Source organism: Anabrus simplex, chromosome 1, assembly GCF_040414725.1.
Source record: "Anabrus simplex isolate iqAnaSimp1 chromosome 1, ASM4041472v1, whole genome shotgun sequence".
NCBI classification, from domain to species: domain Eukaryota; kingdom Metazoa; phylum Arthropoda; class Insecta; order Orthoptera; family Tettigoniidae; genus Anabrus; species Anabrus simplex.
Genome location: NC_090265.1, coordinates 857335856 through 857353486, shown reverse-complemented (window position 1 = coordinate 857353486; position 17631 = coordinate 857335856). Strand labels below are relative to the sequence as shown.

The window sequence follows — 17631 nt, the reverse complement described above, 5'->3', positions numbered from 1 at the left end:
ATACTGGGGGACTATGGAATTAAAGGTAGATTATTAAAATCAATCAAAGGCATTTATGTTGACAATTGGGCTTCAGTGAGAATTGATGGTAGAATGAGTTCTTGGTTCAGGGTACTTACAGGGGTTAGACAAGGCTGCAATCTTTCACCTTTGCTGTTCGTAGTTTACATGGATCATCTGCTGAAAGATATTAAGTGGCAGGGAGGGATTCAGTTAGGTGGAAATGTAGTAAGCAGTTTGGCCTATGCTGACGACTTGGTCTTAATGGCAGACTGTGCCGAAAGCCTGCAGTCTAATATCTTGGAACTTGAAAATGGGTGCAATGAGTATGGTATGAAAATTAGCCTCTCGAAGACTAAATTGATGTCAGTAGGTAAGAAATTCAACAGAATTGAATGTCAGATTGGTGATACAAAGCTAGAACAGGGCGATAATTTCAAGTATTTAGGTTGTGTGTTCTCCCAGGATGGTAATATAGTAAGTGAGATTGAATCAAGGTGTAGTAAAGCTAATGCAGTGAGCTCGCAGTTGCGATCAGCAGTATTCTGTAAGAAGGAAGTCAGCTCCCAGGCGAAACTATCTTTACATCGGTCTGTTTTCAGACCAACTTTGCTTTACGGGAGCGAAAGCTGGGTGGGCTCAGGATATCTTATTCGTAAGTTACAAGTAACAGACATGAAAGTAGCAAGAATGATTGCTGGTACAAACAGGTGGGAACAATGGCAGGATGGTACTCGGAATGAGGAGATAAAGGCTAATTTAGGAATGAACTCAATGGATGAAGCTATACGCATAAACCGGCTTCGGTGGTGGGGTCATGTGCGGCGAATGGAGGAGGATAGGTTACCTAGGAGAATAATGGACTCTATTATGGAGGGTAAGAGAAGTAGAGGGAGACCAAGCCGACGATGGTCAGACTCGGTTTCTAATGATTTAAAGATAAGAGGTATAGAACTAAATGAGGCCACAACACTAGTTGCAAATAGAGGATTGTGGCGACGTTTAGTAAATTCTCAGAGGCTTGCAGACTGAACGCTGAAAGGCATAACAGTCTATAATGATAATGTATGTAATGTATGTATGTATGTATTTTAAAAGACTGTCCTGAAACTACACACAGTCTGTATCCAATTAAAGACTGCCAGGCTGAGTGGCTCAGAGGTTGAGGCGCTGGTCTTCTTACTCCAACTTGGCAGGTTCAATCCTGGCTCAGTCCGGTGGTATTTGAAGGTGCTCAAATATGTCAGCCTTGTGTCGGTAAATTAACCGACACATAAAAGAACTCCTGTGGGACTAAATTCCGGCACCTCAACATCTCCAAAAACCATAAAAGTAGTTAACCGGATGTAAAGCCAATAACATTATTATTATTATTATTATTATTATTATTATTATTATTATTATTATTATTATTATTATTATTACAATCTATCTTGTGTTCTGTAGTAAAAAATGAATTGTTGCTCATTTTTCTGGAATGTTCTTAATTACATATGTCTTTTCCTTTTTCGCACACAAACCATTTTGCTACTTGGCCTGGATTCAGCAGCCTTACTATTGCCTGGCCATGGACACAACAAATCCTTCGTTTCTGCTGTACAGTACTCTCAAATATTGTTGAACAGATATTTTGTCCTTTCTGCAGTCATGCATTTTACTTTCAACTTCTTAGGTAGGTTCTGAAGAAGATTATCTGCCTCACAGATCTTCACAATTACAGTTGGACCAGTCAAGTTTTGTTGACACTCAATTACCCTGGGCATATTCTTTTTCAGAGTAAAATGACTGAAAGATGTGATCTGAGGAACTTTTTTCCAACCATCTTGCCAGTCATACGTATTTACTAACAGCTCGCCAGTTCTTTTTCCGATGATGACAGCTTTGTTAAGTTTTTACTCAGGGGTGCTATCTTCAATGACTGAGAAAATATCTGTCAGAAACGAAGTACCGAACATGTCACGCAATACGTCCTTTTCATGAGACCATAAGTCACAACAACAACAAAAAAGTGTATGACCCACTGGCAGAAAAGAAATTGTGTTTTCTTCATGTAAACCTGACATAACTCTCCACATGATGTTATTTTTATTTAGTGCATTGCACTTGTCAGCATGAAGAAACAAATCACAACACTATGACCAGGCTTGTTTGCAGGCAGTCCAGTTATAAAATATGCAACCCAGTAAATGCCTATAATATTGTAACCACACATCATCTTGATGCATAAGCTGGTTATTTCATATTTTCGTACAAGAAGACAATGCAGGAACTTCATTTAAGAAACCTTACCTTAAGTCGCCAGCCAATGTCAAATTCCCATTGCGAATTAAGGTATGATTTTGTTGGACAGCACAGCCTGTTTCTGAGGTTATTTTGAATGTTTTCTGAATGGTGACGTCACTGTCACTCATTTCATTATGTACAGTAGAACCCCGCTTAACTGAAATACTCTGGTAAATTTGTATTTTAATATTTCGTTTTTACCCTCTCATTCTTAGCTGTCGATATTAGTAATTCTCTTCCTATATGTGATGAGAGCTACTAGGCAAACCCTATTCTTATATTATGACTTATGCCAGAATGCACGTGTAGCATAAAACAAAACAGTTTCTTGCCCTCTAGTTCGTTCCATGATACATTTTTCTTGAACAAGCAGGAATTATTATTATTATTATTATTATTATTATTATTATTATTATTATTATTATTATTATTATTATTATTATTATTATTATTATTATTATTATTATTATTATTATTATTATTACTGTATTATTCGTCATGAAGATTATGTAGACTGTGGTTAACGTTGCTTCAGATGCGAGAGTTTCATCTTGTTTACTGCTCGGACTATACTGCAGCTTCTGTTAGAAAACCAGGGAAGTCCACCGACCCTTCTCCATTAATACTTTTCTTTCACCCAAGGTCGTTCCACTGGCCTTGCAGTTCTATATTGTAGTTCTAATGCTTGTCTTACTGCATTTTAACATGAACTACCTGCTCATAACGGCACTGTATCTTATCTCACTCTTATCCTACGAACGCTGTCCCAGGCATCTCGACTGGATTCTGTTGAAATACAGTAGGAAGGTACAGTATATAGTAATCAGTTGTGTTGAAAGTAAAATGGCAAGAGCGTGCTTATTGAATGATGTCACCTAAACGAAAACGCGTTGTTGTAAGCATAGGAAAAAAACCAGAGTTTATGCATTTTTATTTCGACATTTAACTTCCGAAAATATTTACCACGTGTCATCCGAAAAAACGAGTCAACCGAAGTGGCTCCACTCCATTTATTTTGGATAAACAGGGTTCTACTGTAGTTCTTTTTCTTCTTTTTTTCTTTTTTACAATTTGCTTTGTCGCACCGACACAGATAAGTCTTATGGCGACAATGGGAAAGGAAAGACCTACGAGTGGGAAGGAAGTGGCCATGCCTTAATTAAGGCACAGCCCCAGCATTTGCCTAGTGTAAAATTGGGAAACCATGGAAAACTACCTTCAGGACTTCCAACAGTGGGGTTCGAACCCATTATTTCCCGCATGCAAGTTCACAGCTGCTTGCTCCTAAAAATCTAAAAATCAATATTTCTCGCCCTTCCCACCTCTTTCCTTCGTAGCATAAAATTTTGTCATGTCTTAAGCTGTGGTTTTCTGGAGAGCATCACATATGCAGAATAGGGTCATTTTAATCATGTGTTATTCAGTCTTGTAATTTATGTAGCTGAAGATGTTCCATAGAAAGGATGAAACACGTACTAAAATTTTAATTTTTCAAAATCAACTTTTCAACCTATTAGGACGTGTTACGTACATTTAGTACGTGTTGAAGAGATGTTCGATATAGAACAAAAATGGAAACCGGACATCAGTGGGATCCGAACCCACGACATCCCGATTTCGCATCGGTTGCTCTACCAATTGAGCTATGGTGGCCTAGGTCATCTTTGTTCTGTTGGAAAGGATCAAAGCTACAGGTCTGGCACTACTACCATCACACTGTAGAGTGCGTGCAAGTCGCCCATTGAGGGCCAAGTCAATGAATATTGAATTTTTATGACCGCATTGTAATCGAAATAGACTTTTCAACCTATTAGGTTGTGCTACCTGTACATGCTTAAAGATGCAGGTGCCAGTCCACTTACTGAATGATTTTAATTTTGTCTTCATTAGTAAGCAATTTCACAACCTTTTCTGTATCCATAGCTGGGCTTTCACCAGACAAATATGCACCACGCTAGTCAAATTCACATGATTATATTTCTAATCTGTAGGTAGGGTATCATACAACAAATATTCGCTACCCTTCATTGTACCTCTCAACACAGAATAAATTTCAAACTTCTTCCAAGGCCCATACAAGTTCTCGGTTCAACATCTTTTCAAATAGCTTACAGAAGCCATTTGTTAGGCATACTGGCCTATACCTATCCAGGAGCTTTGGGTATTTACCTGGCTTGGAAATTGGTATTACAACTCCCTCATGCCAAACATTTGATTGCGAATTTTGTCTGGCCCAGGAACTGTGTTCTTGCACAGCATGAGTGCACTCCGCAATATCCACTCCTTGAAAGGCACATTATAGGAATACGAACATTGCAAAATACAAAAACAAATAGGCTCACCGACTTATTCAGCAATCTCACTGCCAACTAGCAAGCAATGTTGAACATTCGTGAGGCTAATACCTTGCTCCCGAAGGTGCAACTTACCCTGTGAAGTTCCTGTTATTCGTGTGTGCAACTTTTCCAATCCTGTCTCCTGTGGTAAGGGCTCTTACCTGTGTTCCTTTCACACAGAACAACAAATAACATTTTCAAGGCTAGGAAAAATGTGATCATGCTAAGGGGTAATAGCGAAAATTCATGATGTGATAAGTGAGGTATAGATAGATTTAATAATATGGAAATTACGAGTTCAAATTTACGAAGTGTTAAGTGAGAAAATGTTTTAATGAGGAACGCACACACAAGGTTTCACTGGGGAGAGAATATGCATTCCCTAAATGATCTAGCAAATTTACCCGGAATCCCCAGGTAGTGTCATAAGCCTTTTCCAGGTTACAAAATCCCTGCGGCTCAGTACTCCTTCCAAAAAAAAGTCTTCGAATGGCACTCTCCAGTTTAACCAGACTATCGGCGATAGATCGATGAAAGCAAAAAGCACATTGGTAGTACTTAGTTTAGGAGACCTCTCTCTTCCAAGACCAACACAAGTTCTGGGTTCAACATCTTTTCAAATAGCTTACAGAGGCCATCTGTTAGGCATACTGGCCTATAGCTATCCAGGAGCTTTGGATCTTTACCTGGCTTGGGAATTGGTATTACAACTCCATCATGCCACTGAGAAGGAAATTCTCCCTCACATTCTATTCTGCTGAATAGGATGAGGATATCACACAGACATTGGTCACTCAAATGCTCAAACATTTGATTGCAAATTCTGTCCAGCCCAGGAGCTATGTTCCTGCACAGTGCGAGTGCACTCCACAATATCCACTCTTTGAAAGGCATGTTATAAGAATACAAAGCACTGGAGGCAAATAAGAGGTGGTGAGCCTCTGCCTCGTGCTTAGTAGACAGAAATACAAGGTCATATCTCCCAGATCTGGAAGATGGACACGAAAAGCTCTGCAATGACTTACGGAATTGTAACTAAGTTTTGTCCACACTCGTGATGACAGAATATGTGCCAATTTGGGAGAGACATAGTTTTCTCGAGTAGCATTCTTATTCTCTCAAATAAAAAACTGGGCTTTAGCATGCAGACGTTAAATGCTATATGGTTGGTCAACATAGGATTCCAAAGATAATGCTTAAAGCCCATCGGCGACCACGTACGGCTGCTGCAATTTCGTTGTTCCACCTCAGGACCTCTTCCAGCATGGGATACTAGAGGAGGTATGCAAGACTGATAATATATTATGTTCAACATCCAAAGTCTCCTTATTGTCCAGCTGCTTTGCCGAATGGTCAGCGTACAGGTGTGTTAAGGTAAATAATCACTCGTAGGCTAAGTGGACCTAGAACCAGCCCTCATATCCAGGTAAAAATGCCTCACCTGACCAAGAATCGAACATGGGCCCTCCGGGTGAGAGGCAAGCAAGTTACGCTGCGAGGCCGGCTCCCTCCATGGGAACTTAGAATTTCCATTTCAAACATTAATTACCGGGGTGCGAGTCAAAAATCTTGATACTTTACATTCAGTTTAATCAGAGAAACTTTGCCAGTTTCCTGTGAAATCTTCTTTCAGTTCAGCAAGTTTGATCAGCCAAACTCTTTGAAAAATCTAATAACGCCAAGCCAACAACAATCGAACCCAAGTAATTTTTAATTCTCTAATCTAATAAAATGAAGCACATTAGATACAAAAGCACCCAACATGATGGGTAAATCCCTTTTTTTAAATCTTCCACTATATTTGGTCACTGGTATACTGTTCACCAGTTTACGGAAATCTTCTATCGCGTAAATTAGGCCTACATCGACTTTTAAAGGTTATGTTGAACTCTCGAATATGGTTTGGGATGTAAGTATCGATTCTGAAAAGTTCTAGAATGCATTATATTCAGTTCTGCCAGTCACTAATCTCAATCAAATAGGAAAGAGAAAAAAATATAATAAAAACTTCAGAAATTACAGTTATTCGTGACCTTGAGCTCAGCTGGAAAGCACGCTCACTGCACAAATCAGAGTAAGTGGGAAATTATACAAACTTTCTAAATGTAACGTTGTACACATAAAACAACTTCTGTTGTTATGACATCATAACACAAAAAAAAGTAAAATTCCCAGTCTTATATCAGGACCAAAACAGTAATAGGCAATCCCAAGACCTCCCATGCCTTTATATATGTAAGGTGAAACATCAGTTCTGGTCTCGATAATAACATAATCATATACGATAATATTAAAATACTAGATTTGTGTTAAGAAGGAGCACTTTCGATTCCTGCCTGAACGCCCAGTGATTATATGGTGCCCTGAGGGAAATGCCGAAAACCTATTCAGTGATCTGTCTGTCTGTTAGGTCATCAGCCCAGAGGCTGGTTGGATCCTCAAATAGCACCACCAAAAGTTATGCGGTTATAAGGAAACCGCAAAAACCAATGGCAGCACCAAAATGAGGCGTACTAGGCAAGATGAGGAGTGAGGTAGTTTGCCATTGCTTTCCTCACTGGGTCAGAAAGTGCTATTGCAGCACGACTGACCCTATGAACAACACCTTTCATAACACTCAGATGCACTAGACGTGCTCTGAATGTCATTACTCAGCACCACCCATACCCCAGCAGCTTCCATATTGTCACAGCCATGGATGAGACTGGGACTTCGGTGGAAGCTACACTTTACTCTGGCCTGTGCTAAGAGATGGATACAAAAGTACTGTATCCATCAAGAAATGGCAGCAGGCAATATTCAGTGATACAATCGAAAAAAGCATTTTAAAAAATAAACATTTAACTATGGACATAATGCAGACGTTTTGTAAGTACGAACATTGGACGAAACTCATTCCATCTTCAAGTAGAGCTGTCGAAATACGTTCATTCTCCTTCCAATTGCGGCCACTCTCTGCTTTATGATTTCTGAGGATTCTCTAAACAATACCACCAGAATGTGATGCTAAGATGGCCCCGTTCACCGCCGATTTCCAGTACAGTACTTGCTCTTATTGTCACAATTACGGGATGTATGCCGTAGCTGTCCTTTCGGGAGATATAGTTTCTTTAAAAAATTTTGATCGAGGATTTAGTGTTGATGGAACTGAAATTTCTGGACAGCTGATCCGGGAAATTGGTTTTTTTTTTTGAACGGATAATGCAGGATTTTTACAACGTAATTTAATTAGGAGGTTCGCGGGGCCTCGTAATTTGAACGAATAATCCGGGAAACCGTAGTTTCCTGGAATGGAAAATCGAGGTTTCACATTCATACTACAAGAAATTATGTGCCTCGAGAGCAAATTCGTGCAGCTATTACAGTATATCAAAATCAGATAACTGTATATTATTACCTCAGTATCGCTCTGCTGACAGAGTCGTCATTGGTACCTCTTTTAATCAATGTGAACTTTACCTGTGCAAAGTACAACTCGACTCTACTCGTGATATCACAGAAGAACTAAATATTCTTAAGCGTATATTTGATGACTTGAGAGGGAAACCACTGATAATAACTGGGAAGATCAACTCTAAACACATCTCCTGGGCCCTGTTGAAGATGCTTGAGGAAGGAATGATTATGATTTCTGCAGAGCCAACAATATGATCATACTCAATAATGGTGTACAACCAACATATGTACGTAGGAATTCCAAGAGTTATTTAGACATTAGTGTCTGTAATCAATCGCTTCTTCCATTTATATTTGAATGGAGAGTTAGTGATATACCTACGCTTTCTGATCAGGCATTGATAATGATAACTCTCAAACCAACTGTAAATATATCAACAGTAAATTCCACCAATTATGTAACAAGGATTTACAAAACAAAAAATGTTAAGTGGAGACATTTCCCGCTGTCGGCTAAAAGAAGTCTACAGAAAATAATGGAAGACATAGTATCCTGTAGTACAACATACGAGCTAGATGAAGTAGTAAACAATTTAATCGACATTATAACGAAACTTGAAGACAATTTACCTAGAATCTCTTCGAAACCTAGTAAAACCTCTGGCTGAATGAGAAGCTGGATCTAATGAGCTTGTCGTCGACGATACATTCAAAGTCGTCTTTCATTGTTACGTAAGAGATATGCTGAAATATATTTGGCAGCCAAACAAGAATATAAGAACTTAATGTTAAAAAGGAAGCTGGTATTGAAGCTTCCACGGTGCATAGAATTATTTTGTTTATTTTTCGGGTTGAAACGTGTTGTTGTTTTCTGTACATTACGTACAGTTTGACGACGTTTCAAATACATTGCAGTATTCTTTGTCAAGGCAACTAAAATACTCCTACTCGATCCGAGGTAATCAGTCTCCCAGCCAGCAATAACACTACAAAGAGTGGTTCCTGACCTTGGTCTATATATCCTAGCCTTTCTGGCTGACGTAAGTCCCCTGGCTGTCTCGTGAGAATTCTGGAAGGTATGTGTCACAGCTGGGTAGTGGGGCTTGCCCACGCCGTTATGTAATAGGAGGTTCGACCTGCGTGTTTATGTTGTGGTCTGTAGGTTTTAAACTATGTATGATAGGCATCCAAGAATTACTGATTTTATATCCTTCTAAATTCATATTGTTCGGATGTTTCTAGATATCGATAGCCTCGTGGATTTTCCTTTCCAGATTCCAAGGGATAGCTGTTAGGATCTCAGTCTTGTCAAATGATATTCCATGTCTTGCTTCGTAGGAATGCTTGGCTACCGCTGAAATATCTGTGTTTTGAGTCTTGGTGTGACGGATATGTTCTTTAAGGCGAGTGGAGATCAGATAGTTTGTTTCACCAACATAGCACTTTCCGCGGCTATATAAAAATACCTCGCTTATTGCGTCACAGCGGTGGTGCTGAATCTGCAGGTGGCTCAGACTGGCTTGAGAGCTATGCCGAGAAATCAACGTCAAACAAAAGGGTGTCAGCCGGTGTCACCATGGCGTACTTGCTGACGCACAATCCTCACAGCTGAGAAGTCCGTGTTCAAATCCCTCCCAAGGCAAAGTTTTTTTTTCTCTGATTGGTTCTCTCAAGCCGGTCTTATGGCATGTACAGATTTAGCAACATTGCCGCGCAAAGCGCATTTGAATTCGCCTGCGAAATGATCTGATTCGCTACCTTCGGCAACTGATAAAATGACAACGGCCCAAGATAGTGAATTTTTTTCAAATTACAGTGGAACCTCGATTGGAGGGACGACGAAAAAAAAAAAAAGTACAACATGGGAAAACGGAAATCCGGGAATGAATAAACCATCAATAATTTGGCCAAACATCACAAAAATGAAATATGTATACTTATAATCTTACAAACACCCCTAAACTAAACCAAACTAGAGCCCCAATGGGCCTTCCACCTACCAAGCGAATGCTGCTTGGTCCAAAGGCCTGCAGATTACGAGGTGAAGCATGGTCAGTGTGACGAATCCTCTCAGCCGTTATTCTTGGCTCTCTAGACCGGCGTCGCCATCTCACCATTAAATAGCTCCTCAATTAAAGGTAATCGTAGAATAGTGAACCTGGAACCAGCCCTCATATCCAGGTAAAAATGCCTGACCTGGCCGGGAATCGAACCCTACCCTCCGGGTGAGATGCAGGCAAGTTAGACCGTGGGGCCGGCTTCTAACATTAATTACCGGTATGCGACTTAAAATTCTCAATTATAATTCCATTCACGTTGACCAATGAGAATGCAAGAAGCTACTTTAGCCATGGCTGATGGCGGGTGGTGCTCTTTATTAGGTTATAAAATTAAATGTACTTCTTGGGGTGGGATGGTGGGTTGCTAGACATCGCAATGAACACATCTCTCCTCTAAAAGGAATTCCAAGTAAGATTTACATTATTTTCGAAACTTCACATTCTGTTTTACTGGGGAAACTTCGTCATTTTCCTCTGAATACTTATTTCAGTTCAGCAACTTTGATCAACCAAACTCTTCCAAAAATCTAATACCCGTAACGCCAAGCCAAACAACAATCAACCACAAGTAGCTTTAATTCTCTTATCTAATAAAATAAAGCTCATTAGATACAAAAGCACCCAACATGATGGGGAAATCCCTTTTTTTAAATCTTACATTGTCTTTTGGTCACTGGTATACTGTTCATCAGTTTACGGAAATCTTTAACCGCGTGAATTAGGCCTACATTGACTTTTAAAGGTTATGCTGAACTCGAGAATATGGTTTCAAATGTAAGTATCGATTCTTAAGATCTCGAATGCATTATATTCAATTCTGCCAGTCACTAATCACAATCAAACTGGATTACACTTTCAAAATAACGATTATTCGCGATCATGAGCTCAGCTGGCAAGCACGCTCGCTGTACGAATCGGTACAAGTGCAATATGATACAAAGTTTTTAAATGTAACATGAACAAATGAAACAACTGCAGTTTTTATAACATTTTAACACAAAATACGTGAAATTCCCAGTCTTATATTAGGACCAAAACAGTAATAGGCAATTGTGAAACCTCCCATGGCTTTATGTATGTAAGGCGCAACATCTTTTCTGGTCTCGATAACACAATCATATATGGTACGATATTATTAAAATACTAAATTTGTGTTATTTAAGAAGGAGCAGATTCGATTCCTGCCTGAAAGCCCAGTGATTATATAATGCCCTGAGGGAAGTGCCAAAAACCAGTTCGCCGATACACTCGAAGAAAGTAAAAAATAAATAAACATCTAACCCTGGATATAATGTAGACGTTTTGCAAGTACGAACATTTGACGAAACTCCGTCTTCAAGCAGAGCTGTCGAAATGCACTCTGTCTCCTTCCAACTGGTGTAGACACACTACACTCTATGATATCCGTGGATTCTCTAACCAATACCACCCGAATGCGATGCTAAGATGGTTCCTTATGCAAGTTCACCGCTGATCGTTTTTCCAGTACAGTACTTCCTCATATTACCGCAATGATGGGACCTTAACACCAAGATCCGTAAGTATGCTGTAGCCATACCTCCGTGAGATACACTTTCTTGAACCGAGCTCGATAGCTGCAGTCGCTTAAGTGCGGCCAGTATCCAGTATTCGGGAGATAGTAGGTTCGAACCCCACTGTCGGCAGCCCTGAAAATGGTTTTACGAGGTTTCCCATTTTCACACCAGGCAAATTCTGGGGCTGTACCTTAATTAAGGCCACGGCCGCTTCCTTCCCACTACTAGCCCTTCCCTGTCCCATCGTCGCCATAAGACCTGTCCGTGTCGGTGCGACGTAAAGCAAAAAAAAATAACCACCACTTTCTTGAAAAACGCATGATCAAGGATTTAGCGTTGATGGGACTGAAATTTCTGGACGGTTGATCCGGAAAATCATTTCTTTGAGGAACGGATAATGCAGGATTTTTACAACGTGATTTAATTAGGATGCTCGCGGGACCACGTAATTTGAACGAATAATACGAGAAAATGTAGTTCCCGGGAACGTATAATCAAGGTTCTACTGTATTTATCAGTATCACCAAACTTCTAACACTCATATACGCAGTTCACATTGTTTCCACCCCACCCCATATAAAGGTACGTACCTTTCCGGCAAGTTGCTTGACAAGAGTGGGGTGATGAACATCTTCAACTGAGCCATGACCAAGTTGTCCATGCACTCCCCAACCCCAGGTGAACACCCTGGATAAAAAGAAGAAAACAATGAAGTTACTACACATTGTCCCAGGTATATGCAGTATTGAAGGAATAATAAGCCATGAGTCATATCAACAAGTTTTCAGGAAATCAAAAAAATATTGTTTTAATGGGAAGAAAAGAGCATAATTAGAAAAATTTAATTAATAATGCAAATAGAATTTTTAACAGCTACCTGTAAATGGATTGATTCATAAGTCATTATCTCCCAAAAACATGCCAACATATTTAAAGTTTGTATAAGTAGTAATAATAATATTTTTTTGTAATCCACAGCCTGTTTCCAGTCATTTGACCGGGTCAGGAATGGAATGAATGAAGCCCCCATCTAGCAGCGAGGATAAGAATCGTGCCGGCTGCCGAAGCCTGTCGCACTCCTCTGGGGCAATGATTAATGAATGACAGATGAAATGAAATGATACTGGAGTGTGTTGCTGGAATGAAATATGACAGGGAAAACCGGAGTACCCGGAGAAAAACCTGTCCCACCTCCGCTTTGTCCAGCACAAATCTCACATGGACTGACTGAGATTTGAACCACGGAATCCAGCGGTGAGAGGCCAGCGCGCTGCCGCCTGAGCCACAGAGGCTTAATAATAATAATAATAATAATAATAATAATAATAATAATAATAATAATAATAATAATAATGTTATTTGCTTTACGTCCCACGAACTACTTTCTTATGGTTTCGGAGATGCCGAGGTGCTGAAATTTAGTCCTGCAGGAGTTCTTTAAGTGCCAGTAAATCTACTGACATGAGACTGACGTATTTGAGCAGCTTCAAATAGCACCAGACTGAGCCAGGATCGAACCTGCCAAGTTGGGGTTAGAAGGCCAGCGCCTCAACCATCTGAGCCACTCAGCCCGGCAAGTTTGTATAAGTACTTAAATAGTAATACATGAAATAAAGTAAAATTGAAACCTATTCAATACATAAATATTAATGACAAAAACAACTATTTCATAAACACTGGTTATATTCTCATTTATTCACATTACAACATTAATTAATGTGTTAATGAGAACATAACCGATTTTTACGAACTAGTTATACAGTAAAACCCTGTGATTACGTTCTTCAAGGGACTGTGGTTTAAATGCATAATAAGTGGGACAGCGCTAGAGATGGGAAGTGATTTGTGAGGTGGGAAAGCAATCGGAAAACAATATTACAGTATTTTATTATTATTATTATATTGTACTGTATTATTACCATCATCACATTATTATTATTAATATTATTATTATTATTATTATTATTATTATTATTATTATTATTATTATTATTATTATTATTCATTCATTCATTCATTCATTCATTCATTCATTCATTCATTCAACTTCACTAATCGGCCAACTAGGGACCACGATAAGCCTCACTTTACATTCTGGCATTTGTTCATTTTTCGCTTGATCCAAATCGTCTTCATTAGCTCACTGTGTTTAGCATGATGTTCTTCTATCCATTTAGCACCAGTTGCCCATTTTTCATCCTGGGAAGTCCCAAAAGTCTTGATGGCTGCTCTGAAAAGATTTCGGTCTTGTGCATCTTCTGCTTGCAGGTCCAGTTCTTAAAGATATTTCTTGACATTAACATACCATGGCATTGCCGTTTTTGGTTTTGAGTCAAATATACTGAAGATACGTTTCGTCCATCGAGAGTCGATTATCCGTCGTATATGACTGTAGAAGCGAACTCTGCCTTTACGCATTGCATCCGTGATCTTCTCTATCTTAGAGTATACTTCTTGCCTGGATTTTCTAATGTAGATGCCACTTTTGTAGTTTGGGCCAAGTATGGTGTGTAGGATCTTTCTTTCTTTCCTCTCTAAATCCGCAAGCAAACATTTCTCGGACAGGATAAAGCATTCAGATGCATACAGTGATACTGGTTTGATGACAGTGTTGTAGTGACGAATTTTTGTGTTCAGGGAAAAGCACTCTTTGTTGTATATGTTGCGGGTTGTTTTAAAGTGACTTCCATTTTCTTGCTTCTTGCTGCTATGGCTTCTTTGTCAAGTCCATTTTGGTGAATCCATTCCCTAAGGTACTTAAGTTTACTAACATGGTTTATTGCTCCATATTTGGTGCTTAGTTGTGCCGTATCATCTTTGATATTTGAAAGGAAATTTGCAAACCTGTTTGTTCTGCTATTTCCTTCAACACATTGATCTGTTCTGTTGCACTTTCAAAATTTTCTGTCATCAGGGCTATATCATCAGCGAACGCTAAGCAATCTATTTCCACTCCGTTTTTCTTTGTCCCAATCTTTAGGGTTTGTAAAGGTTTCTTTCTTTTAACGTCTTTCGCCACTCCTGTATTAGCTTCACAAGTATGCAATTGAACGCCTGTCTTGATCTCAAAGGGTGCAGAGAGACATCCTTGGAATTTTACTTTGGATTTGGTATTAGTGTTGCCCTTATTATCACCAGCAGTTTCTCATTGACTCCCATTTCTGCAAGGATGTTAAGCAACACATCACGGTCGATGGAGTCATATGCTTTCCTGAAATCTACAAATGTAGATACATAGGTTCGACCTCTCAGCATATGGTATCTTAGTATGGTTTTTAGGTTAAGTATTTGTTCTGCACTTGATCGGCCTTTCCAAAAACCTGCTTGGTATTCCTTGAGTTTGTGTTCAACTTGCTGTTCTAATCTTTCAAGGATGGATAGTGACAGGATCTTGTAGGCTTGATCCACATCGTCTTCATTAGCTCACTGTGTTTAGGACGACGTTCTTCTGTCCAATTAGCACCAGTTGCCCGTTTTTCGTCCCGGAAAGTCCCAAAAGTCTTGATGGCTGCTCTGTGCATCTTCTGCTTGTAGGCCCAGTTCTTTAAGATCTTTCTTGACGTTAACGTACCATGGCATTGCCGTTTTTGTTTTGAGTCAAATATACTGAAGATACGTTTCGTCCATCGAGAGTCGATCATCCGTCGTATATGACCGTAGAAGCAAACTCTGCCTTTACGCATTGTGTCCGTGATGATCTCTATTATTATTATCATTTTATTATTATTATTATTTATTATTATTATTACTATTATTATTATTGTCGTCGTCGTTTTTCATTACTCTCTTATGGGATTTGCTCTTGAAGAACTGATACCCTTCAGACTCAAACGTATCTTCGTCAGTGAAGCGAGTTTCTTGCAGAGCCATTACTGCTATTTTATTTTCTTGGACGGCATCGGTCAGCTGTTTCATCTTACCAGTTTGTATGAGACTGTTTATGTTGAACATTGCCAAAGAAGTCTTAGATATGGGTTACAGCTTTCATGACTGTTCAAGATTTCCAAGACGCTCCGACTTGTCTTTAGCATGATGTTGCATCCCCCCAGAATCCGAATGGGATGCATGCGTCGCTTGTCGGCGACGGTGGATTTCTTTGAAAATTCGCCACCTGGGGTATTAACTTCATGTCTTTGTTTTACCATCATGCTTGAGAAGCTTTAGCTTAGCTTGGAGCAAATTGCTCATTCTGAATACAACCAAGGTTGTTAGCCCTGGAGGGCCTCAAGATGTTCTCTGGCTGCGGGCAGGCATTTCCTCCTTACTTGAATAGTTATGGTTTTCCCGCCAATATTCGGGTGGCTGATTTCAGTGGTTTCCCACTGGGCGATGGGTTCGCCATATCCCTATGTTGTCGTCGTCGTCGTCGTCGTTGTTGTTGTTATTATTATTATTATCTTTCCTTTGCTTCCAGTATTCTTTCATTGTTTCACTGTGCTTCTTTTTCCTGTCTTCAGTCCACTTTGTGCCTGTTTTCTTTTCCTTCCTTCCTTCCTTCCTTGGAATCCTTCCGTTTGTAAGACTTTCTTTCTTGACTTCTTGAATCCAGGTGTTAGTTGATTTCTTTTCCCAAAGGTACTTGAAGATTCGTTTAGTTAGTCTAATGTCATCCATTCTATAAATGTGTCCAAGAAATAGCAATCTCCTTTTTCTTATTGTTTCTGATATGTTTTCTATGTTCTGGTAAATTTCATTGTTACTTCTTAATTTCCAATACTCTGCAATTCTTACAGGACCTAATATTTTCCTTATAATTCTTCTTTCTAATATTTCTAATTTATTGAGCTTGTAGTTCAGTACTAGACATTCGCTGGCATAAAGGCATTCTGGTTTCACTACTGTGTTGTAGTGCTTTATTTTAAGTTTTGTTGATAAGCACTTTTTCTTATAAGTATTCTTAGTTATACTATAAGCTCTTTCCATCTTTTGTATCCTCTCCTCTATAGCAGATTTTTCTAAACCATTTTCTTGAATTGCCTCACCCAAATATTTGAATTTCTTTACCTTTTCTATATGACCAATATCCGTTACTAAAAACTTTGGGGTACTTTTTATATTCGTCAAAAATTTTGTTTTCTCGGAAGAGATTCTCCAGCCTGTCATGTTGGCTGTCTTTTCAAGGAGATTGACTTGTATTGCTGCATCTGTAAGGCTTTCTGAAAGTATGGCAAAGTCATCTGCGAATGCTAGGCAATTTATTGCAACACCTTTGTTCTCCTTCCACAGCATGAGTGGCAATATTTTGGATTCTTTCAGTTTTTCATTCCAAATTCTTATAATTTTCTCCATGACACAATTGAAAAGGAGTGGAGATAGACCATCGCCCTGCCTGACACCTGTATTTATTTTGAAAGGTCGAGATATTTCACCCATAAATTTTACTTTTGAGATAGTGTCTGTAAGTGTTTCACAAATTAGGTTTACCAATTTAGTTTTAACTCCAAATTCACGGATTACTTTATCCAGGGTTTCCCTATCAACAGAGTCAAAAGCTTTTTTTAAAGTCAATAAATGTTACAACTATGTCTTTGGAGTTTATTAATCTGTGTCGAATTATAGATTTCAGGTTGAAAATCTGTTCAGAGCAAGATCTTCCCTCTCTAAATCCACCTTGATATTCACCAAATTGACTGTCCAGTGTCAATTTTACTCTGTTTAGTAGTATTGTTGAAAATATCTTGTAAGCAACTGGCAAGAGAGATATACCTCTGTAGTTGTTGACATCTTGGTTGTTACCCTTCTTGTGTAATGGGTGTATTAGAGCCACTTTCCAATCCTCTGGGATCTTTTCTGTTTCCCAAATTTCTTCAAAGATTATTTGTAGATCTTCTATAATTTTTGGTTCAGCCCATTTTAAAAGTTCAGCTGTTATGGAGTCTACCCCACTAGCTTTGTTATTTTTAAGATTTTTTAATGCTTCCTTAATTTCTTCCGCTGTTGGAGGTGAATCAGCTTCTAGATTTTCGTGAATTTCTGAAAATTCTAATTTATGTTTGGCTCAGGGCAGTTCAGCAGGTGTTC

The 17631-nt window shown here is 39.1% G+C and overlaps 1 protein-coding gene across 1 annotated transcript in view; it reads right to left on the bottom strand.

The window, feature by feature from the left end:
* ca (claret) overlaps nucleotides 1-17631 on the bottom strand; it is a 367006-nt gene that overhangs the window by 114473 nt on the left and 234902 nt on the right. The window contains exon 19 of the mRNA XM_067136443.2: nucleotides 12201-12297. Within this exon, the coding sequence (XP_066992544.2) occupies nucleotides 12201-12297 (97 nt within the window). The remainder of the gene's footprint in view (nucleotides 1-12200; nucleotides 12298-17631) is intronic.